Source organism: Nerophis ophidion, linkage group LG16, assembly GCF_033978795.1.
Source record: "Nerophis ophidion isolate RoL-2023_Sa linkage group LG16, RoL_Noph_v1.0, whole genome shotgun sequence".
Lineage (NCBI taxonomy): Eukaryota > Metazoa > Chordata > Actinopteri > Syngnathiformes > Syngnathidae > Nerophis > Nerophis ophidion.
This window is the reverse complement of record NC_084626.1, coordinates 20813245-20839341: the sequence shown is the minus strand read 5'-3', so window position 1 is coordinate 20839341 and position 26097 is coordinate 20813245. Positions and strand designations below refer to the sequence as shown.

General features: G+C 40.5%; 1 protein-coding gene across 4 annotated transcripts in view; it reads left to right on the top strand.

Annotated features, from left to right (window-relative positions):
• Nucleotides 1–26097, top strand: part of sema3fa (sema domain, immunoglobulin domain (Ig), short basic domain, secreted, (semaphorin) 3Fa) — a 141365-nt gene extending 115268 nt beyond the window's left edge. For 2 of the 4 annotated variants that reach the window (XM_061874635.1, XM_061874633.1), the window contains 11 exons: nucleotides 1650–1789; nucleotides 2355–2469; nucleotides 12235–12304; nucleotides 13070–13214; nucleotides 15832–16054; nucleotides 16116–16204; nucleotides 16283–16324; nucleotides 18239–18396; nucleotides 18473–18558; nucleotides 21068–21201; nucleotides 23482–26097. In XM_061874635.1, coding sequence (XP_061730619.1) covers nucleotides 1650–1789; nucleotides 2355–2469; nucleotides 12235–12304; nucleotides 13070–13214; nucleotides 15832–16054; nucleotides 16116–16204; nucleotides 16283–16324; nucleotides 18239–18396; nucleotides 18473–18558; nucleotides 21068–21201; nucleotides 23482–23895 — 1616 coding nt within the window. In that variant the 3' untranslated portion in view covers nucleotides 23896–26097. The remainder of the gene's footprint in view (nucleotides 1–1649; nucleotides 1790–2354; nucleotides 2470–12234; nucleotides 12305–13069; nucleotides 13215–15831; nucleotides 16055–16115; nucleotides 16205–16282; nucleotides 16325–18238; nucleotides 18397–18472; nucleotides 18559–21067; nucleotides 21202–23481) is intronic. The other 2 variants (XM_061874636.1, XM_061874634.1) reach the window with 1 other exon arrangement.

Here is a 26097-nt window from a genome sequence, read left to right as displayed (position 1 = left end):
CGTAAGCCTAGGGGGTCTGCAGTGCATTTGGGAAGCGTTGGTTCTCTTGTCACTGTCAAATTTACCAGGCACCAGCATGCATTATCCCGACATAACATATTACCATCTTATATTACCAGCAATGTCACCACGGTGCGCCATTATGGCATAACAAAAAAAGTGTTTTTTTAAATGTGTTAGTACCGCGGGACTTTATTAGTACCAGTATACGGTACAATCCTAATGCTCTTCCACTCGCGTCCTGTAGGTGGCAGTAGTGTGATTGCAAAGTGAGCTTTCATCCATCTGCTGCGTCAGGTGCCCAAATGCAAGTGGACTTGAATGAAGAAATGTGACTAATACATTTCATAGTCCAAAACTGACATTTTGGAGGTTCTTCCTTTTTGTGACGAAGAGTTTGCTCACTGGCCATCAATCACAAATAAAGACATTTCTCTTTGAATTCAATAAAACTCCCTAGCAAAACCTACTTGAGTCCTACTTAAAGACGTCAAGGAATTGGAATCCCTCCATCAAACATCTGACATGTTTGTCTTCATTAACCACATATTCAACCAAGCTAAAATTGAATAAGAATCACAATTTGGTACATAGCTTAGTTTTAAGTATTGGGTCCAACAAGGGAATGAACTGCAAATCACAAAACTGTAAACAGTTAGGGGCGGCATGGCATAGTGGGTAGAGCGGCCGTGCCAGAATCCTGAGGGTTGCAGGTTTGCTTCCAACCTATTGACATCCAAATCGCTGCCGTTGTGTCCTTGGGCAGGACACTTCACCCTTTGCCCCCAGTGCCGCTCACACTGGTGAATGAATGATGAATGAATGATTGGTGGTGGTCAGAGAGGCCGTAGGCGCAAACTGGCAGCCACGCTTCCGTCAGTCTACCCCAGGGCAGCTGTGGCTACAGATGTAGCTTACCACCACCAGGTGTGAATGAATGATGGGTTCCCACTTCTCTGTGAGCGCTTTGAGTATCTAATAATAGGAAAGCGCGATATAAATCTAATCCATTATTATTATTAAGAATAGCATTCAGGATTTTTTAAAAAGGAACATAAAAATTGTTAGCAGGTAATTCGCCAATAAATACATTACTCAAATTAAATTAAATATAAACAAATATATAATAAATGATTTCAGTAAATGCAACAATCTAGACAAAAGTTCCAAGAATGTGACTGATTATTTCATGTTTAGCATAATACATTTATCATTAAACAATTAAAATATTCACTCGTGATGAATTGCATTTTGTCTGTCGTTAAGTCATGATTAAATAATGGCAATCGCAGGTAGAAGTTTATTGATGGTTCCAGCTTGTAGTCTCACACTGCTTCCATTTCATCCACTTCGCTTTGTTTACGTATTTCCCTGGGAAGGCCAAACAGGAAACCTCAAACACAGAGAAGTAGTTTTCAAGATGTAGTTTCTCCTTGGCACCATCGCTAATATTTGTCCATTTTCTATGCCACTTATCCTCATGAGGTTTATGGCTAAGTTGGAAGTTATCCCAGCTGTCAATGACACTGTATTTGTTCCTCTTTTTGTACCTCTCTAAATATCGTCCGTGTGGGAACCAAATGTCTCGAACCCGACAATCTGATTACAATTACCGTGCCATATCAATACTTTGTCCATTTTTCCTCCAGACCCCACATTCGTGCACGCTCACCTCATCCCAGACAGCGCTGAGAAGAACGATGACAAACTGTACTTCTTCTTCCGAGAGAAAGCCTCAGAGATGGGTCAAAGTCCCATGACCCAGTCCAGGATAGGACGCATTTGCCTGGTGAGTGCATCACTAATAACTGCGGACAAATCAACAATTACATGTACTAGTTGCTCTTACGGTTTAGCTTGGAAAGCATTTTGTTGTTTTTATTCCTTTGAAAGTACCTTCTGTGTTCTTGCATCAAGAGGTGATAACTTAGCGTTGGCCAATTAAATCAGGATGTGGTTGGCCGCATGTTCATAAGGCTCCTTGTGGACACTTGTCAAGTTTGTGCACAATTCATGAGGCGAAGCATCGCGTGAAAGCGTTAGAATTGGTCTTAGTATGTGTTAGCTTTTTAGGGAAAGGCGACATTCAAACTGTAACTTTCCGCGTGTTCTTCATCCCATGCAAATCATTTGGACGGGTGTAAGGCGTGAACAAACCTCACAATTTCCAGCCCGTGAATCATTTTGATTCCCTTCCTCAGTAGTAGAAGTTGGCTGACCTCTCTTGCAGATGGGGCCCGCTAGAAACGCAAAGCTGCTTTTTTTTCCCCAACACGGCCAGCTCCAGTTAGTTTTCTTACACAGCTGCGAGTCAGACATCAGTCAAGAACGTTTTAACCTCCTTGTCCTTTTAGAACGACGATGGAGGTCACTGCTGTCTGGTCAACAAGTGGAGCACCTTTCTCAAAGCCCGTCTCATCTGCTCCGTGGCTGCAGCTGACGGTGTCGAGACGCACTTTGATGAGCTCAGTGAGTCTGCACACGCGCACAAACATCAAAAGTCCAGAAAAGATCCAATAATGCACCACAGATTGGTTTCACGTATAGTGTTTTTTTGTAGTCTTCATTGAAATCGCCATGTAAAATCCCTAATGCTAACATTAACCTGCTCAGTGGCCTCGTGGTTAGAGTGTCCGGCCTGAGATCGGTAGGTCGTGAGTTCAAACCCCGGCAGAGTCATACCAAAGACTATAAAAATGGGACCTATTGTGAATGGGTGAATGTGGAAGTAGTGTCAAAGCGCTTTGAATACCTTGAAGGTAGAAAAGCGCTATACAAGTACAACCCTTTTTTTTTGTTTTTGTATTACCTGCCTAGTTGGCACTCAGCATCAAAGGTTGGAATTGAAAGGTTAAATCACCAAAATGACTCCTGGGCGCGGCCACCGCTGCCGCTCACTGCTCCCCTCCCCTACCAGGGGGTGAACAAGGGGATGAGTCAAATGCAGAGGACAAATTTCACAACACCTAGTGTGTGTGTGACAATCATTGGTACTTTAGCGTAACTTAAGTAGCATGTATATGTAGGGCTGGGCGATATATCGATATACGATATATGTATCGCGCGTTTGTCTCTGTGCGATATAGAAAATGACAATATCATTATATTCGAGTAGACGTTCTCACGCAGCTGCAGGCATTATACTCTCCTCCTCTTTCCTTTCTCCTCACAGACAAGCAGGCGCACATTCACACGTCATTTACTGTCACGTCATAGGTACACGCCCTCGCCTAGCGCAGAGGTCGCGGCGTGGCTAACGTTAGCTGTGATGCTAGCGGGTTGTTGCGGAGAAAGAAGGTGCGGATCTCGTAACAAATGAAGGAAGAACTAATTCCCAAGAAAAACAGCACGGGGTCCATCGTCTGGCGGTGGTTCGGCTTCAAGCGGGAATATGTCGAATAGACAACTTTTATTTGTCAAGTGTGGGGCACAAGCGTTGCTACCAAAAGTAGCATTACTGCTAATATGTAGCATCATTTGAAAAGTCACCTGCTAATAACTTTAATACAGTTTTTGTAAATTGACTTAGTTGTGATTTCCTTCTCTGCATGAAAGTTGAAAAGTAGCATATATTAATGCAGTATGAAGAAGAATGTTTTAATGTAGACACATAAAATCATCATACTACTGTGATTATATGTATCAAGTGTTCATTTAAGGCTAAGGCAAAATATCGTAATATATATCGTATATCGCGATGTGGCCTAAAAATATTGCGGTATTAAAAAAAAGGCAGTATCACCCAGCCCTATGTATATGGCATATCCAATGTAAGTTAGCATCAAGCTAGCACATTTTAAAAACTGGAGCCTTACTTGTGAGGGCTTTCTATCAGGCATGCTTTTTATTTTGGGATGAAAAATTACAACATTGCTTAGAGGCAGCCCGCTACGAATACACCTGTTTGCTAACCAAGTGTTCGAGTCTGCAACTGGATGACGTCATGTGCAACCGAGGTATGAAAATATGCGACTTTAGATTTTATGTGAATTGATGCTGCTAGTACTGATGGAATTTGGTGGGTATCTATAAGTGTACTGAATTTGGTACCCATCTCCTGATAGACATCCTTAATGTTAGGATTATCAAGGATATCCTCTTGGGCATTCTGGGAAATACTGGGTGACGGTTGAATCATACTCTCGCGTCACTTAACTTGCCTAAGCAACGCTGTCTTGCTCCTTCCCCCGCGTACCCTTTCGCAGATCCTGACGTGCTCCTCCCAAAAAATCAGCGGCGACGCAAACCATCAATCTGTGATTTGTCAGCTTTTGTAAAAGGGTCCCTGACCACAGGCAAACAGACTTTGTGCTTAAAATGCACAAATTATTGTATGAGATAAAGCAACGATGATCAAACATTTGCATTCAAACTAATATGTAAATAATATCTTGGTGCGTTCTAAAATAATTACTAAATTTGTCGTTTTTTAACTTTTCGTGTTGTTGTTGGGTTTAGAAAAAGTCACACGAAGTACAACACTCTATTTAACTTTTATTGCCAATGTTGATCTAACAGGTTCAATTCCAACACATATTCTTTCTCGTGCGCCTATGCCTTTTTCTCTTACACACAACACTGCCTCATTCTCGGTCAATCATCTTTCAGGTACCGTATATTCAGGAACCTGAAAACTCTAATAAATAACACACAAACATAAACATGAACACCAACAAACTTTTAAAATAAATATTTAACAGTTTTGTTTAATGTCAATTACATAGCTCTCTGGTGTTCCATGTACCGAACGGCCACCAATTTGCCCGTCCTCTGCTGCGACTCGTTCAGAAGTCGCACAGATCAGTTCCAGTCAAGGTTGTGGTTGTTGTTGCTCACTCTACACAAGAAGGTAAATAACTAGTCAACGACAGCTGCAATTGCTCCTTCTCAAGACTCTGCCCCTCAGTGTTTTGGAGGAAAATTACAAGTCACGCGCCAGCTCCCTCGGAAGAGCTATAAACACATCAAGACGCCGTCAAAGGGGACGCAAGCTGTTTGACGCAAAAGTATATTTCAGCCTTTACATCTCTGAAACTGACCTCATTTGGTTGAAACTCGGTGGAAGAAATATCATTCATTTTTGTGTCTGCTTGGCTTTGCTTGCAAACACTGACAGAGTTTAGAAGAAGAGCCACAGAGGGAAGTTATGTGGAGGTTATGTCATTTCATTGGTAGCTGGGGACCGCCTATATAGAAAATGTACACGCTCATGCATCTGCTAAGAGTTAAAGGAAAAGTGTCAGTCAGAAGAGAGAATTCCTCCATGACTCGTAACCACAACAGTGAGAAAACAAAAGTCTCTCTGTCGGTCTTCAGGGTTTCTTCTGGTCTCAGATGTAGCCATCGTCCTCCTTTGAGCGAGAGTAATCAGCAGAGAAGTTAAAAAAAACACCAGCAAGTACTGAGAAATCAAAAATAATGAGCAGCTAGGATCTGCCCAACCTTCTGTGGATCATCCTGGCCTGTCTGTTATTCACTTGACGGACAGGATTAGAGAGGATTTGTGGTATCATTAAAATTGGAACAACTGGAATACTTCACGTGTACTTGGAATAAAACGTCACCATAAGATCTGCCGTTAAATAGGTCATTAGGTCATTATATATGTATTACTTTAAATTCATGTACTGTGCAGTGTTTCCCCCAGATAATTTGTTAGTTAAGGTGGTGTCTCTCCAGGGGGAAGGGGGTTGGTGGGTGTGAGGAACAGCGTAACTCGGCCTGTCGCCATCACGTCTCCATCTCATTGCTGCCACCACAGCCTAGTGGGGCAATAGACTACAGACTCTGGTGAAGTAGGCCGGCTTCGTCGTGTGAGGAAGCCTATAATTTTTGGTTGTGTTTTCCGCTCAATATGCTGAATGCTGATATACTATATATTTCTCGAAATTTTTTCCGTAAAGTAAAAACAATACACAAAACAGTCCTAGTTACCTGATATACTAAGAATGTCATTATTGTGACTTAGTTAGTCAATATTTTGACTTACTAAGTCAAAAATAATGACATACTAAGTCAAAATAATGACTTAAGTTGAATTAATGACTTACTGTGAGTAAGCGTTTGCAATAAGCGTTTGAAAAAAAGTTAGTTTGGCCACATGCTGACATATGCTCAACTCATCATGCTTAATTTATTACAGCATTTGGAAAGCCTGTGGTTGATTTTTATTATGTAAATATTGTATTTTTATCAACATGTGATAGAAGGGAACCTGCCATTCAAAACTAGGCTGCTACATGACTAATTATTAATGTAACTATAGCTGAAAAAATAGTACAATAGCAATAGGAGAGACTATTCATACCTGAACACCATGGAGTTCATGTCCGCTTTATGATGCAGTTACATTATTATATCAACTATCAGAGACAGCTTCAGGAAACTCTTCATTTAACATAGTGTCGTTTTTGCTGCTTCAACCCAGCTCAACCAACAAAGAAAAAGGTCAAGTGAAATAACTTTGTTCTTAACTGTAGGTCAATAATGATTGTCTTTCTCTAAGACAGACACACACGCACACACACACACACCGCACAGTGAGCTAACGCTAAGCTAAAAGCTAATTAGCCTTCACCTCAAGGACTGCGAGCGAGCTGAGCTGCCGCTTATGTTTCTAACACGTCAACGAGCTCATAGTGATGTTATTAGTAGTTGAGTTATAGAGGACTGGTAGGTGTTTATTATAATCTGGGGAGAGTCAACTGCCTTATGCTTACCTGCTAAACACCTATCTGCTCACCCCACCGCAGGAGCACTGACCCCCTGCGCTGTGAATACGCACTGCTGATTGGCTGTTACCGCTCTGCGTGTAACAAATCAGATGGTTGTGTGGGTGGGACATTGCTGGATGTTGCAGAGACGTACTGACAGAGGCAGTACGAAGCGTAGCAGCTTGTTAAGACGTTAATTTAGGCGGTGGCTCTTTGTTGTTAAGGCGGCCCCCTTAACAACAAAAAGCTGCGGGAAAACCTGCTGTGGTACCTTGGTTTTGGTTGGTAATCTGTTCCAAAAGGTTTGACGAAAACTGAAGCAAATTTTTCCCATAAGATATCCGGTTCCTTTGTTTTAGACAGCTAAAAATACGAATAAAAAGCAAATGTTATAGAAAAACAGAAAAGCACTTGGTGAGCGCAGAAGTCCACCAGGCTCTACCTCCCAGTAGTAAAAATGTCTCGAATCCAGACAGTGTCCTGGATCAGCTGCAAAATGTCACTTGTTCCTTATCCCATCTCTGACATTGCCTGAAAGTTTCACCAAAATGTGTAACTTTTTGAGCTATTTATAGCAGAATGAAATAAACAGAGTGGAGGTTCTTGTCAGTCATTTACTATCTTTGTCTCTGTGGGTGGAGGCGAGGGCGCTAGCACTCGATAGTAATGAATTACGAACCCCATTTCCATATGAGTTGGGAAATTGTATTAGATTTAAATATAAACGAAATACAATGATTTACAAATCCTTTTCAACACATATTCAGTTGAATATGCTACAAAGACAACATATTTGATGTTAAAACTGATAAACTTTTTTTTTTTTGCAAATGATCATTAACTTTAGAATTTGATGCCAGCAACACGTGACAAAGAAGTTGGGAAAGATGGCAATAAATACTGATGAAGTCAAGGAATGCTCATCAAATACTTATTTGGAACATCCCACAGGTGTGCAGGCTAATTGGGAACAGGTGGATGCCATGATTGGGTATAAAAGCAGCTTCCATTAAATGCTAAGTAATTCAGAAACACGGATGGGGTGAGGGTTACCACTTTGTAAGCAAATTGTCGGACAGTTTTAGAACAACATTTCTCAACGAGTTATTGCAAGGAATTTAGGGATTTTACCATCTATGGTCCGTAAAATCATCAAAAAGTTCAGAGAATCTGGAGAAATCACTGCACGTAAGCGATGATATTACGGACCTTTGACCCCTCAGGCGGTACTGCATCAAAAACCGACATCACTGTGTAAAGGATATCACCACGTGGGCTCAGGAACACTTCAGAAAACCACTGTCAGTAACTACAGTTTGTCGCTACATCTGTAAGTGCAAGTTAAAACTCTACTATGCAAAGCCAAACCCATATATAAACAATATCCTGAAACGCCGCCGGCTTGGCTGAGCCCGAACTCATCTAAGTTGGACTGATGCAAAGTGGAAAGGTGGTGTGACGAGTCCACATTTCAAATTATATTTGGAAACTGTGGACGTGGTGTCCTCCGGAACAAAGAGGAAAATAACCATCCAGATTGTTATAGGCGCAAAGTTCAAAAGCCAGCATCTGTGATGGTATGCGCGTGTATTAGTGCCCAAGGCATGGGTAACTTACACATCTGTGAAGGCACCATTAATGCTGAATGGTCCATACAGGTTTTGGAGCAACATATGTTGTCATCTAAGCAACGTTATCATGGACACCCCTGCTTATTTCAGCAAGACAATGCCAAGCCACGTGTTACAACAGCGTGGCTTCATAGTAAAAGAGTGCAGGTACTTTCCTGGCCCGCCTTCAGTCCAGACATGTCTCCTATCGAAAATGTGTAGCTTTTTATGAAGCGTAAACTACGACAACAAGACTGTTGAACAACTTAAGCTGTACATAAAACAAGAATGGTAAAGAATTCCACCTTCAGAGCTTCAACAATTAGTTTCCTCAGTTCCCAAACGTTTATTGAGTGTTGTTAAAAGAAACTGTGATGTAACACAGTGGTGAACATGCCCTTTCCCAACTACTTTGGCACGTGTTGCAGCAATGAAATTCTACGTTAATTATTATTTGCAAAAAAAAAAAAAAGTTTATGAGTTTGAACATCAAATATGTTGTCTTTGGAGTGGATTCAACTGAATATGGGTTGAAAAGGATTTGCAAATCATTGTATTCTATTTATATTTACATCTAAAACAATTTCCCAACTTATATGGAAACAGGGTTTGTATATTCGGTACTATACGCCTCTAAAAAGTACTTGTTGTCGTGTTTTACAAGCAGAGGTGCATGTTCTGCAGCGCACTATCATGGAGTACTTACAAGCAGACACAGTGTGTAGACACAGAAAAGGGAGAATGGACGCATTTTGGCTTAAAAAGTAACGATAAGGGTGAAGCTATAACATTGAAATGCCCTCATGAAGAGGGCGTTTCAGCAAAGTACCGGTACCAAAATATTGGTATTGGGACAAATCTACTCGTAACGTAGTAGAAATTATCCGGATCAGCCCCAAAATAAAATTTCTGGTTCCTTATTTCATCTCTGACATTTCCTGAAAGTTAGATGAAAATCAAATTATAACTTTTTGAGTTATTTATAGCAGAATGAAAGAGTGAAAAATTGGACCAAAGTAACTTGTTCCAGTTGACTGCAGATGTTTTCCTCCTCCAAAGTTTTGCCTAAGCTCCCGTCGGACAACTTACAAAGTTCTTTTTGCTTCTTTTTCAGTCTCATTGCTCAGGGACATTTGAGGATTTGTTGTCCTCATCATCAAAGCCAGTGTGCAGAATGAAAAACGAATGTTATTATTGCTTATTGAACTTACTAAGCATAACTGGCCTCTTTGTTCTTGTTATGAAATATTGGTTTATTTATATTTAGCTAATTCTGCCTTTCTTCTCAGTTTAGAGGACATGATGTCTTATTTCTTTCTTTTGAACGACTTTCACAAGGCCAGTTAAAAGGAACATGAACCAAAATGTTGTCCACCTGTCAAACTTTGTGTTTTGGCTCACACGTTTCATACATTAAATCCATCAGTAGGAATGTAGAGTTATGGATGCATATGGCCAAATATTAAAGGCACGTTTCTTACGATACTAAATTACTGTACTTTTAGTGTCCAATGAGTTCTGGATTCCAGGTTCTGGTGGTCTCTTGAAAGCTCTCCATGTGAACCAACAGGACGCAAGCAAGTGGAACTAAAATACCGCAATAAAAATAAGAAGAAAGAGATGACCTTATTGACCTGAATAGAAAACAGTTTTGTATTGGAGATTAAATAAGTGCTGGTGTCTAGCAGGACCGTTATTCAGCATTTCTGTTTTATTAGCATTAAGATGCAAAAATTTAGCGGACATACATTGTTTGATTTAATTTAGACACGCCTCCAGGTAACTACAATTTAGCGTGTTGGTCAGCTTTAGGGGCATGTAAAGTTGGGTTTCATCAGCATAACAGTGAAAGCTAACACCGTGTTTGCGTATGATGTCACCTAGCAGCAGCATGTAGATTCTGAAGCATGCCGGGCCAAGAACAGGACTCTGTGGAACTCCGCACGTTACCTTAACATACTCCGCGACGCACTGCATCCTATCAGTAAGATCGGAGTTAAATCAAGACAAGGCTAAGTCTGCCCATACACGTGGTTTGATACGATATAGTAAAATGTTCTGATCGACGGTATCGAAAGCAGTGCTAAGATTAAGTAGCACCAACATGGATGACGCATCAACATCCATACTTAGCAATAGGTCATTAGTTATGTTTACAAGGGCAGTCTCCGTAGAGTAATTTGCCCTGAGACCGGACTGAAAGGGTTGACAGAGAATCATAGATGCTAAGTGTTAACTTAGCTGCTGTGCAAAAATTTTGTTCGACACCGGACGGTAGTCTATCATGAGGTCAGAATCGAGGAAAGGCCTTTTGAGCAGAGTAAGAATAACTGCTTTTTGAATGCTAGGGGAACAGAACCAGATAAGTTCATGTTTAGCACTGATGCTCCACATATATCCGGCGCTAAATATACGCAGAGCTTCTACACTTGCCGGACGCCGCAAAACATTTTTAAATTTTGTTCAAATCTGCTTCTGTTGGACAAGAAGTCTTGCACAAACACAACATAAATTTACTTACTTTACCTTCAAAATAAAATACTCTGTTTTCGAGGTGAATAGCATTTTACACTTTGAAAGGTCCTAATGGGCGGCGATGAACATCAGGTCAACTTCAAACTTAATTTCATCTTACAGACACAAATGGATGAGGACATGCTGATTCTGACAGTACACAATTTAAGAAAAATGTACAGGCATATCCAGGGCAGCTATTTGGGGATATAGTGGCCTGTGTCAAATATCAGCTGATATGGGGACCGGGAAAACAGAGGAGTGGTTGTGTGACACGCTCGCTAGGGATGATGTTACGTCCGGTTCAGGTCAGATCTCTGTGCAGTCCAGTCAAGTTCATCCACACCAGACTGTCATCCATGTTTATATGGACTTTGCTTTGTGCACTGGTGCACAGTCAAGTTTGAAGAGGAAGGGTCTTGCTCCAAACTGTTCCAGCAAGGTTGGGAGCATGGAATAGTCCAAAATGTTTTGGTATCCTGGAGAATTCAAAGTTCCTTTCACTGGAACTAAGGGGCCAAGCCCAACTCCTGAAAAACAACCCCACACCATAATTCCTCCTCCACCAAATTTCACACTCGGCACAATGCAGTCCGAAATGTACCGTTCTATTGGCAACATCGAAACCCAGACCCGTCCATCCGATTGCAAGATGGAAAAGTGTGATTCATCACTCCAGAGAAGGCGTCTCAACTGCTCTACAATCCAGTGGCGACGAGCTTTACACCACTGCTTCCGACGCTTTGCATTGGACTTGGTGATGTATGGCTTAGATTCAGCTCCTCGGCCATGGAAACCCTTTCCATGAAGCGCTCTGCGTACTGTACGTGGGCTAATTGGAACGTCACATGAAGTTTGGAGCTCTGTAGCACTTGACTGTGCAGAAAGTCGACGACCTATTTGCACTATGTGCGAAAGCCTCCGCCGACCCCTCTGTCAGTTTATGTGGCCTACCACTTTGTGGCTGACTTGATGTTGTTCCCAAACTCTTCCATTTTCTTACAATAAAGCCAACAGTTGACTTTGGAATACTTAGGAGCGAGGAAATTTCACGACTGGATTTGTTGCACAGGTGGCATCCTATGACAGTTCCATGCTGGAAATCACTGATTTCCTGAGAGCGGCCCATTCTTTCACAAATGTTTGTAGAAACAGTCTCCATGTCTAAGTGCTTGATTTTATACACCTGTGACCGGGCCAGGTGATTAGGACACCTGAATCTGATCAGGCCAAATACTTTTGGCAATATAGTGTATGTCTTGATGTTTCTTTATGTGACATTTTCTCTCAGCTGCAGATGCAAGTTGTCTTTATTTTGTTACCCTGTCATGTTTTTTTTTATCTTTTCCACAATTTAAATTATCATTAAACAAATATGCTGAATTGTCTTATTATAGGGGACGTTTATATCCAGCCTACGCAAGACACCAAGAATCCCGTCATCTATGGCGTGTTCTCCGTTTCAGGGTGAGTATAAATGATGGCAGATCAATTCATGTTTCTTTCCTGTCCACTGGTTGAACGTATGCATCTATGTTTTTCATACACACACACTTATTTCGTCTGTTGCAGTGTCAGGAAGGCATGATGAAACTTTTTCATGACAGAGGCTCATCACACTAAAGCGGTCCTTCTCAATAATTTTTTGTCCTGCCCCTTCTTGGGAACAACATTTTTTTCACGCCCACTTAAATTGAAATACGATTGAGAATTTGTATTTATATATCCATACAACCACTCTTTGAGTTGCTGGCACATACCTGCCACCTGGCGTGTGGCTTGTGTATTATTGTCTCACGTAGCACCCACCCGTCACCCTATCATGCAAGTCCTACTATATAAACACTGGTCTGATGTTTATAAAATGTTCAACGATATCTGTAATTCATGTTGGAGCAGTGCTGCCACCTAGCTCCAGGCTTGTGTATTATTCAAGAATAAAAAAAGACGCTAATACTGGAGGTCCCCCTTGATAGCTCACTATTTGAGAAGCACTGCGCTATAGACACACACACACACACACACACACAGAGCGCCTGTGCTCTGACCAGTGTGTGTAGGCATTTCTATGTCAGTGTGTCATAGAGGCTGTCTCTCTGAGAGTAGGTTTGTGTTTCCAGTAGACTCGCAGAGTGCGAGCGCGTGGGCAGGGAGTAGATTTCTACCCGCCGCTGTAATTATCTGTGTTGGCTTGTGTTTGCGTTCGCGCTCACACTTTGATTTTCTGTGCAGGTCTGTGTTTAAAGGCTCAGCCGTGTGCGTCTACGCCATGGCTGACATCCGCATGGTCTTTAACGGGCCTTTTGCTCATAAAGAAGGACCCAACTACCAGTGGGTGGCCTACACTGGCAAGATCCCTTACCCTCGACCTGGCACAGTGAGTCCTAAGCATGGCATCATTGGGCTTTTTTTCTACAGGAATACTTTGTGTACTTATTTTATTCCTAGCTAAGATTTACCTCAAAATATGCATTTTTTTTTAAATCTTCAAATTAGCCTAAAATGCCAAAGCGACACAAAATTTAACAGCATACAACACAACATATACTGTACGTATTTAAAGGCCTACTGAAATGGGATTTTCTTATATAAACGGGGATAGCAGGTCCATTCTATGTGTCATACTTGATCATTTCGCGATATTGCCATATTTTTGCTGAAAGGATTTAGTAGAGAACATCGACGATAAAGTTCGCAACTTTTGGTTGCTAATAAAAAAGCCTTGCCTTTACCAGAAGTAGCAGACGATGTGTGTGTGACATCACGGGTTGTAGGGTTCCTCACATCCTCACATTGTTTATAATCATAGCCAACAGCAGCTAGAGCTATTCGGACCGAGAAAGCGACAATTTCCCCATTAATTTGAGCCAGGATGAAAGATTCCTGGATGAGGATCTTGAGATTGAAGGACTAGAGAAAAAAAAAAAAAAGATTATAAAAAAAAAGGCCATTGCAGATGTTATTACACACATTTACTATGATAATTCTGGAAAATCCCTTATCTGCCTGTTGTGTTAGTGTTTTAGTGAGATTAAATAGTACCTCTAAAGTCGGAGGGGTGTGGCCACGGGTACGTCTGTTGACCCAGTGTCTTTGAGGCAAGTCACGCTGCTGGAAGCTCCGCTGATGTCAGCGATGTCACCGGTAAGAGCAAACTTATTACCACAATTTTCTCACCGAAAACTGCTGGTTGACATTTGGTCGGGATCCATGTTTGCTTGACCGCTCTGATCCATAGTAAAGCTTCGCATTCGGGAATTTTAAACAAGGAAACACCGTGTGTTTGTGTGGCTAAAGGCTAAAGCTTCCCACCTCCATCGTTCTACTTTGACTTCTCCATTATTAATTGAACAAATTGCAAAAGATTCAGCAACACAGATGTCCAGAATACTGTTTAATTATCCGATTAAAGCAGACTACTTATAGCTTGGATCAGGCTGGAAAATAATGTCCGCTACAACCCGAGACGTCAAACGCACCTGTCATCACACGAGTCATCATGCCGCGACGTTTTCAACACGAAACTTCGCGGGAAATTTAAAATGGCAATTTAGTAAACTAAAAAGGCCGTATCGGCATGTGTTGCAATGTTAATATTTCATCATTGATATATAAACTATCAGACCGCGTGGTCGGTAGTAGTGGGTTTCAGTAGGCCTTTAATATGCATATATAAAGCTGATGTAGTTTTTAATGACTGACTTGTTTGAAGTGTATAAAAGTCTAACAGTAAACGCTTGTTAATTTATTTTAATTGGTTCTGGGCCTGATCATGGTAAATTAATTTCTGCTAAGAAGGAATTATTAATAATAAATACAATATTTTCATAGAGCATAAAAACATTTTTTTTTAACATTACATTATTTAAAAGCCCTCCAAACATGAAATTACATCCACATAATCACCTTTATGCTCCTTTAATCCAATCAACGGCCATGATACTAAGCAGCACACTCCAATTGGTTTTGTCTCATCTGCCGGCCAATACTACTGTAATATTAATAGTTATACTTCATTCATCCCATCCATCCATTTTCTACCGCTTATTCCCTTTTTTTTTTGGGGTCGCGGGGGGCGCTGGCGCCTATCTCAGCTACAATCTGGCGGAAGGCGGGGTACACCCTGGACAAGTCGCCACCTCATCGCAGGGCCAACACAGATAGACAGACAACATTCACACTCTAGGGCCAATTTTAGTGTTGCCAATCAAACTATCCCCAGGTGCATGTCTTTGGAAGTGGGAGGAAGCCGGAGTACCCGGAGGGAACCCACGCATTCACGGGGAGAACATGCAAACTCCACACAGAAAGATCCCGAGCCTGGATTTGAACCCAGGACTGCAGGACCTTCGTATTGTGAGGCAGACGCACTAACCCCTCTGCCACCGTGAAGCCCATGTACTTCATTCAGACATTTTAAAAATTAATGTTTCATTTATGACAAAAATATGTAGAATATTTATTTTGAAGTGATAGAGTGAAGCTGCAAACTTCAAAGCGTGAAAAGGTAACTATGTAACAAACATATTCATAATATTTGTATTTTTATAGCCATTTCTGGGACGCCGAGAGAGTAAAAATGTATTAATAAAACATGAATACCTCTTATGTCATTGTAATGGTAGTTTATTTCTCATGTATCCTCATTAGTTGCTTCGCAAGGCAATAACACACCATGGAAACTAAAACTCAACAATATATACAAGACACTATGTAAGAAAGCATATGTAAATACTATACATAAAAAAAATAATATTGCTAAATGATTAATAAATACTGTAATATTAGCCATGAAGTGTAAGTTAAATCTGCAGTAAGGTATAATATTTGAAGTTGCATGGCTCCCCCTACTGTTGTAAATATTTCCCAGCATTGTGATGCTTGGCTGCCATTGTAATGATTATTTCTTGTTCTAATCACTATTTAAAACAAGAAATAAAATGTTCCAATCACTACACGCTGCTTTAAAGTGACGCCACCATCTGTGCCCACAGTGTCCTGGAGGAACGTTCACCCCCAACATGAAGTCCACCAAGGACTACCCTGATGAGGTGATCAACTTCATGAGGAACCACCCCACCATGAACAACGCCGTGTACCCGGTGCACAAGCACCCCCTGGTGGTCAGAACTAACGTGGACTATGAGTTCACCACAATCGCCGTGGACCAGGTGACTGCCGCAGATGGTAGCTACGAGGTCCTCTTCTTAGGCACAGGTAGGACGAGAACTCAGGTGATTCATTGTGTCAGAGAGTCAGTTTTTGTCTTGTGTTTCAGACCGAGGGACGGTCCAGAAGGTGATTGTGTTGCCTCGGGATGACCTGCAGACCGAGGAACTGGTCTTAGAGGAAGTGGAGGTTTTCAAGGTGGGAGAATACTGTTATTTACTTCATTTCACACTAAAATAGACATTTTCTAATACTTCTAGGATTATTTTTTGACAGGTTCCCACACCGATCACCACAATGAGGATCTCATCCAAACGTGTAAGTTCTGACTGAAACTTTCTACATTGGAATATATTCAGTATAATATAAGCCATTTAATATAGTTCATATAATAAAGTCCATGTAATATATTACATTTAATCCATTCCATATAATATAGACTATGTTATATACTACATTTACTATAGTTTATATAATATTTGGCATGTAATAGTCCACAAAATATCCATCCATCTTCTTCCGTTTATCCAAAGTCGGGTCGCGGGGCACAGCCGAAGCAGAGAAGCCCAGACTTCCCCCTCCCCAGCCACTTTGTCTAGTTCCTCCCGGGGGATGTTGAGGGGTTCCCAGGCCAGTGGGGAGGCCAGTCCCAATACACCCCTTCACCCTACTTTTTAGCCCTATCTCTACATTTTGTGTGTTCCCGTGAGGCTAGTTGTGTTTCAATGATTCTTTGCATCACAGGGTAGTAGACATAACGAAGGGTAGGGTTTATGAATCTATCCCTTCATAGCGAGGGATTTCCGATGCTGACTCGATAAGGTAGGGGCAGAAAAAAATTCCACAATTTCTCCAAACGTTATATACTGCATTATATGTTAATTTGCTAACTAGTAATCTAAGCCAAAATACTAAATAATGATACAAAAATACTATTACTATAAAGCTTGCGAATGTGAAAACATCACCGCTACATACCTTCAAAAAATTCACAAGAGACAACAGTCGTATATGGCAGCTTCTTCTCCGTGTTCTTTTTTTTTTCATCAACCGAAGCATGATGAATGATAAACACAACATCTAATCAGGATGCCCCCACCCCAACACCTCAGAAGACCCAGGACACGTTGGGGAGACTAAGGCCCAATCCCAATACACCATTTCACTCACTAGCACTAAACCCTCAAAATGAAGCAACAAGGGTTAGAGCTTTCTAATCTTCCCTAGGATTTGGGACGCCACTTGCTACGTCACTGCATAGTTCATGTTTGGGCACGTAAGCGACTACGTAGTTATGTTTGCACAGACGTCCCACCTGGGGTTGTCCCGACACCAATGTGTTGGTACCAAAATGTATATCGTTATGTATTTCATACAACATAATACATAAAAAAATATTTTATAAAATGTAGTCCATATAATATATGCCATATAACACAGTCCATATAATGGAGTCCATAAAATATAGTCCAGTGATTTTCACACTTTGGTACATATATTATATATAATATCCCATATATTACATACAACATACTGGACAGACACTTGTCCCACTCAAAAGTTGCAAACCTAAAGGAGAAAAATATTTGAAATGTTGTGCTTTTATTTTGAAACTACAACAAAGGGTCCTGAGAGATGGCAAGGAATGTTTCCATAAATATGACTTATTTATGAGGTATTTTCATTAGTTAACATTCATATTTAGAAAGCACGTCATTTGATTTGAGTCTTGTTAATTCTGGGATGGTCCATTTATTCGTAGTCATGAAAAACCTGGAAAAGCCATGAAAAAACGAAAACATTTTAAAATATTTGAAAAAATGACATTCTGACAGTAAAATTCCATTGTGTACGTATATTGTTAAAATGTATTAATATTCTGCAAGGAATGCCTGTGATTAATCAGGATTAATCCAAATACAAGTTTGATTCATCTGATTTAAAAATATATCATTTGAATGCAGCTGAGTTAGGCTCCAGCGATCCCAACAGGGACAAGCGGTAGAAAACAGATGGATGGATTGAAAGCTATAATTTTTTTATTGATATTATTGATTGAACAATCAGTTTTTAACATGATTTGTGAGTTGTTTTTATACCAGAAAGTTGCTACTTAAATGGCTATCATTTTGCAGCATAGTTATTGTATGACATATTTGTGAACTATTTATGGATGAGTCAAGTCTGTGTTTTGTGTTAAAGGCATTCCATTTGTGTGCTTGTGTCGTACAGCAACAACTGTACGTGGCGTCCATGTTGGGCGTGACCCACCTTGCGCTGCATCGCTGTGATGTATATGGCCAGGTTTGTGCTGACTGCTGCTTGGCCAGAGATCCTTACTGCGCCTGGGATGGAAAGTCCTGCTCCAGATACTCGGCTTCACAGAAAAGGTGCGTTCACTGACGTCAGCAAACATCACAGTCAAACGGCATAACGGTTATTCAATTCATCTTCAAACATTTGTAGGCGTAGTCGTCGGCAGGATGTCAAATATGGAAACCCCATCCGTCAGTGCAGAGGTTACAACTCCAATGGTGAGCATCTTTCTGGAGGTACACACGCGCATGTAAAACACTCTTCTAAGTGTGTGTGGGTGGGTGTGAGGGTACACACGCATATAATATCTTCTAAATGTGTGTTTGTGTGTGTATGAGGGGCCGTTAGGGACGTTATTCAGAATTACCTCTTACATACACTACTGAAATACAAACAACTGAAATGTTTATGTTTGTGAAATATGTATATATAGAATATACACAAAGGCTCTCTACACATACACACATAATATATACAGTGTGTGTATAAATATATGTATTATACACACACATTTATACACGTATATACATATATGTACAGGCACATATAAATACATATGTATATACTCACATCTATATATGCATATATATATATATAAATATGTTTATATACGAATATATATATATAAATATATATATGTATAGTAATTTCAATGCATGGCATGCTACAGCACAAGACACCACCTGCTGGTCAAATGTATGATTACAAACAGCTGTATCTTAACCACATAACGTCTGATGCATTGAATTGTTGTGTCAGTTATGGCTCTTGGAAATGACAAGAAACCATAAAAAATGTTTGACCGAATGGTTTTGCTCGTTATAATAATAATAACAATGGATTAGATTTATATCGCACTTTTCTATTGTTAGATACTCAAAGCGCTCACAGAGAAGTGGGAATCCATCAATTATTCACGCCTGGTGGTGGTAAGCTACAACTGTAGCCACAGCTGCCCTGGGGTAGACTGACGGAAGCGTGGCTGCCAGTTTGCGCCTACGGCCCCTCCGACCACCACCAATCATTCATTCATCATTCATTCACCAGTGTGAGCGGCACCGGGGGAAAGGGTGAAGTGTCCTGCCCAAGGACACAACGGCAGCGATTTGGATGTCAATAGGTGGGAAGCGAACCTGCAACCCTCAGGTTTCTGGCACGGCCGCTCTACCCACTACGCCATGCCGCCCACTTTCTTAAACTAACAAAGTATAATAAAATATATTTTATGTATTATGTGTTTACCGGGGCCCGGTACTACCCCGCCTCCCGCCCGGATGCAGCTGAGATAGGCTCCAGCGACCACCCCTTGACCCCGAAAGGGACAAGCGGTAGGAAATGGATGGATGGATGGATGGTCCCTAGTATGAAAATATCAGGACAACCCTAATATAGATACATACATCGCGATTTAAATATTTTAATTGTTTGACAGCCCAAATATATATATTTTTATATGTATATATAAAATGGCAGGAAGCGTCTATCATGATGTGATGCGCATAAAAGTCTCAGAAACCCCTACCTGGTACGAACAGGTAGGGGTTTCTGAGCAGAAACAACGGAACATCTTGGTTCCGTTGTTTCTGCTTATTGTACAATGTACTTTGTTTTTTTAGAGATTTCTCCAATACATTAAGTCACTTTATCTGTAATAAAGACAATTGGCAACAAATCTAGCATCTATTTTTGGTGTTATTGGAGACTGAACTCGTGTTTAGAGACGGTGTTTAGATTCTGTCGCTTCATCTTCAGTAGTGAAAATCGCTGTCCGCGAGTATATCTCAACAGCGGACACGCTGCCTGCGCTCCAGACAACTTTGTGCGTATGGCTGGTGGTAATGTGTATGTTAGTGTTATGGTAGTCATTTTTCCCATGGTCTGTGAACATACCGTGTCAGCGGAGAATGGACAAGTGTAGTGTGTCCAAGGTGTGAAGCATTGAGGCAGATGTGTGTGCACGGAGGAAATACTTTTTGGAATTGGGCCCATTGTTAGCATATAATTAGCAATAAAACATAAAAAGAGCGTCAAACTTTGTTTGTTTTCTTTTGGACACTACAATACATTATATTACTTTATTTTGTTAGGTGTGGCGGCTAATACAAAGCCCATACATTAAGGAGAAACCCTAAACGTAGTTAAACCTTATGTATAAAGTAGCGCTTTTACTTTGAAGCCGGCAAAGTGTGTGATTTGTTTGAGAAAATGTCTCGACATTTTCTCGACATGTTTATATAATCAGCTCAACCGATAGTCTTTCATTTCTGTTGAGCTTTTATGTCATTTTACTAACTAAATCAGTCACAGCAACAATCTAAATGTTATGTTATCACTGCACCTTAGTCGTAATCTGAACAGGGAAGTGAACCACCACCCACCTCTAGAACAAAACACACATCAAGCTTTTGCTGCAGGGATGTCGCCTCTTCTCACAGCAAAAAATAGTTATTTCTTGTCAGGAGAACAACTTGCCGTGGCTTTGACCCTGATATTTCCATAATATAGCCTTTCCGTTGTCATTTCTGCTCGCTTGCAGCTCATCGTGCAGCTTAGTTCCCCCTGCCACGGCACGGCCCGAGGGTCAAAAAGGACGTGTTCGCCTTAAACGGCCGTTAAAAAAATAGGTGCCATTATTGAAATTTATAGTTAAAGCGTTATTATTGCGTTAACTTTGATTATATACATACATATTTACAAACATGCATATTTATGTACTTGCTATCATGAATGTTTGTGTTTTTGCAGCCAATAAGAATACTGTGCAGACGGTTCAGTACGGCGTGGAAGGAAGTACAACGTTCTTGGAGTGTCAGGCCAGATCTCCTCATGTGTCTCTGAAGTGGCATCTCCAGAAAGAAAACAGCGACCGCAGGAAAGAGGTGAGCACGTTTCCTTCTCTCCTCCACATTGATTACAGCTTATTAATACAACTTGTATGAATATAATAAATATACATTCACAGGACACTGTATTAGGTACCCCTCCCACTGAATACCATTGAGCAGATGTTTGTTTTCTAAAGTACCAGTAGAATGGAAAAACAAGTTGACTTTATACGTGACAAAACCAGGTTTTTTTCTTCTCCATTTCTACATTTGGACGCCTCTTTGGGGCCAGTAACCTGCACGAAGAGTCTGCATATTTTGCAGGCACTTCAAGTATTGGGAAAAATTTAATATTTTTGGGGTCCCGAAAATTCAAGTTTAAAACTAGCTCTCGAGCGCCACCTTTAAAAATAGGACAAAATTAGCCCCTCCTAACAGTTGCACGTATCGACACGAAAATGGCAGGAAGCGTCTATCGTGATGGGACGCACAAAGAAGTTTCAGGAACCCATACCAGAAAACGAACAGGAAGTCAGCCGTGTTGGTCTTTGCCTTTAATTTTGTGCCAAAAAAAGGGGTCGTACTTAGGGATTTTGGCAAAATGAGTTGCACTTAAAATGATACACATATAGGAGATGAAAGAGGAAATTGATAACAAATTTTTCCTACGCCCTAAGATGTGGGTGTGGCACGGCGCCAAACTTTGCTCCAGAAATGTTAGGCCATTTTTTGGTGGTCAAAAAAAGGGGTCGCACTTTAACGTAGTCCTAAGGGCATTGGCCAAATGAGTCGTGGTCAAAATTGCGGAAATTACACATAGAGGTGATGATAAATTGCGAAGATATTTTACCTTTTCATTAAAATGTGGGCGTGGTAATGCACCAAACTTTGATCTGATGGATCGCCACAAACACAAAACGTTAATAATTTGGCTCCACAAGTTCAGATCTTGATCATTTTTGGCAGAAATGATGTTGATGACGGCCTGAAGTGCCTGATAGGTCAGTACCAGTTCTCAGCCACTCCAAGTGGGAGGAGGCTTGCGGCAAAAACTGTCCCACGCCATTACTAATAAATCTGTTTTTATGCACTTTAGATAATCTGTTCTCCTTCCTAACTGACATGTAGCATTAAGGTCGCGGTCTGATCATGCCTGGATGTTCATGTCGACCTTACCATCGCCCCCTTGTGATGAAAAAGTATACCTGTCATAACTTCCTTCCACATGCTCCTATCTGTCTGAAATGTTTGTTGGTGTGTCAAGGTGTTGGGTGGGATGCAACTGCATGACTACTGCGGTGCAACCATTGCTCCCTTGTTGTGGAAAATCATAACAGTAATAACTTCCTAACAAACACTCAGATTTTCATGAAATTTTTTAATTGCGGGTCAGGGTGTTGCATGAGACATAACTGCATCACTGCAGTGGCGGTAATATCGCCCCCTTGTGGTTGAAAAATGTAACTGTCATATCTTCCTCACAGATGCTCCAATCTTCCTAAAATTTGTGATGCTGGGTAGGACTTAACTGCATGACAATTGTAGCGCCATTATCTTTTACCTTGTAGTGAAAAACTAAAACATTAACTTCCTTACACATGCTCTGATCTTTCTGAAATAGTTGGTGTGTTGGGGTGAAACTGCATGACTACTGCGCTGCCATTAATGCCCCCTTGTGGTGAAAAATTATAACTTTCATGCTTCAATCATCCAGAAATTTTTCATGGTGGGTTGGGGTGTTCTGTGGTATGCAATTGCATGATTACTGCGCCACTATTATCGCCCCCTTGTGGTGAAAACGTATAACTTTCATTGGGAAGGATGTGACCGCAAGCATGCCGGCCGACTCGGCGGAGGCAAGGGCCCGTTTAGTGCTGCTCGCAGCTTTAATCGTTTTAATATTTGATTATGTAATTATTGTATTCAAAAAGTTTTAAAACAAGTTTTTATGCCTTAATTACAAATATTTTCAATTTAGAATACATTTTTACTTTGCAAAAAACTAATTTACCAGTCAGGCTTGAAAGTAATAAAAGGATAAACAGGGGTTTACTGTACTTAGCTACTGATCATAGTTGTAGTGTTTTGTTTGTCAGCTGGACGTTAATGGAAAGTAAATAAAAAGTATAATCATTTTTGTCTTTTTATCTTGAAAATTCCAGAAAATGGAGTTTAATTTTTTGAGATATGTATTGTTTTTTTATAGGGTAGCAACAAAATGTAAATATATCTACATATATAGTTCTGATCATAAGATTAAAATGTTGTATTTTAATGTTTCTACTTTCATATTTCAACAATTTAAAGGTGAATTAATGGATGACATCCCCACAGATTCGCTGCGAGGGTCGCATGGTAAAGACGGACGAGGGCCTGCTGATCCGCTCCTTGCAGATGTCCGACAGCGCCACTTATCAGTGCACGTCCACGGAGAAGAACTTCAAACACACGCTGGTCAAGCTGCAGTTGGTGGTTCTCTCCAGCCGCACCGTCAACAACGTCCCGGCGGACACAGGCATCCCCGGCCTCGCCCCGCTGCAGTCCAGCGCCTGGACGCCGAGCGCTGGGCAGTACAAAGACCTGCTGACCATCCTGAGCCAGCCTGAGATGGGCCTCATCAACCAGTACTGTCAGGACTACTGGCAGCAAGGAGACGCCGCGGACGGAAAGAGCAAAAGTTTGAAGGAGTTGAAGGAGCAGAAGAAGCCTCGTAACCGCCGGCATCGTGACGAGGACGCACAGACATGAGGGACTTGTGCAACGTCTCCACTAGAGGACAATATTTATTGTAGCTTGTAAAAAACTTCTTTGTACCTCATAGATCAAGTTTTTGTCAATAGTTTAATCCGTGCAAATATTGATATTAATATTAATGTTGACAATATTATCTTCGCTGTTTCAAACTAAGACTGCTTGGAGCCTCCACGCATGACATGGATCATGGACCAGGACAATGGAATAGGACCATGAATCATAAAATCATGGATCATTGACTGTGACCCATGGACCTAGATCATGAACCATTGATTATATGCCAGGACTATGGACAAAGACCTGGACCATGGACGAAAGGATCATGTTGGATGATTGCACTCCAAGCTGGTAGAATAAGAGACATCTTTCACATGTCAAATCCTACCAGTAGTGTTTTTCTGTGTTAACACATCTTCATGTTGTGTTTATTATCAAGTGTGATTATTGTTTTTTTTACTGAAAATTTTAGCTGTTTAGGAACACAAAGGCAGATTCCAGCAGGCAGCTAATATTTGAAACCATTTCATGCAAAGCACTTTCTGTTGCCACAATGCTCATTTTTATTCATCTTTAACAGCTAACTGGCATGTTAGTCTTCCTAAAAAAACTATCTAAATTCCAATTGTTGGCCCAATTCTGTCATGTAACTTTATGTTCAATATTATTTTTGTTTGTGTGAGCTAACTCTTCTAATACTAAAGCGCTGGACACAAAATCTGTCAAAACATGTTGACCGAGTTTTTTTTATGACAAAGCACAAGGCGCGGTGATGAAATAATGCATAATTCAGATTTATAAAACATTCTATTGTAACTTCAGAATGTTTAGATTGACAAGCATGAAGTTTGGTACACAACTTTATGTGACTGACAAGAACATGTGTGTAATTTGAGAGCAATTGATTGAAAAACATGGCCATCATCATACAAAATGTCTTTGTAGGAACATGGGCAAGATTTCACAACAACAATAACTGTCCATAAGTTTTTGATCATTTGGTTAATGATAACAATGCCCCATTTTCTTACTTTCATTTTCAGGATTAAAAGCCAGGCATCCCACTACTTTTTTCCATGCAATATATTCATCAAAATGAGAATGCTGCAGTTCGGTATAAATTTTTCTTACACTTTTTACGTTGCAATATTCCTGACATTTAAAAATTTTGCTTTCGTCCCCAAAAAATTTTTTGGGGGGAAACAGACTATTATCATTTAATTTATGTTCCTGCAAATACCAACCGCAAAAAGGTACTACCCACAATCACAGGGGGGGGGAAAATTGTGTTACCCTGTTAAGAAACACTAGTAACAACCACTAATTACAAAACGTGAGTAACACACCCTAGTCATGAACCACTAGTTATGACTACAAGTAATGACCACTAGTTACAACCATTAGTTACAAAATACGAGTAACTACCTTTAGTTGCAATCACTATTAACATAAACTATTTATAACCACTAGGAACAGCCTCTAATTACAACCGTAGTCACAAACCGTGGTTATGGATTACTAGTTAGTAAGACTAGTTCCAACTTATAACCACTAGTAACAGCCTCTTGTTACAACCACCAGGCACAACCCTTGTTACGAAACTAGTTACAAACCCTAGTTATAAAATATTATTTACAATCCTAGTAACAGCCTCAAGCTACAACCCTAGTTACAAAACACTTAGTTACAACCCCTAAGTTCCAAAGCACTAGCAAACAACCACTAATTGTGACTACATGTTACACCACAACAACACTGGTCAGCTGAGCACCTATACACAGGTCTTGCCAGTGGGGTCTCTTCATGGCACATTATGTATGTAAAGTGTATATACCATGCATGTAGTGTATGTACAGTGCATATACAGTGTATATACAGTGTATGTATACAGTATGTATGTACAGTATGTATATGGTATTTGTCTACAAGAGACTGTGTTCCTGTGGATGTCAGTGAATGTTTTCTCATTGTGGGAATATAAAACTCAAAAAAGTGGGGAAAAAAGAAATATGGACTAAGTAAGGTTTTTGGGTTTCTTTTAACGAGCGAGGTGTTGTCCAGATTGTACTTTAAAAATATTTCATTTGACGTTCTACGTATTGTTTTGTCAGATTTACGTGTGTATCGTCAAAGTTATGAACGATAATGATGACACGGGCTGCTGACTAATAAATGAAAGTTTATATTTTATAAGAACAA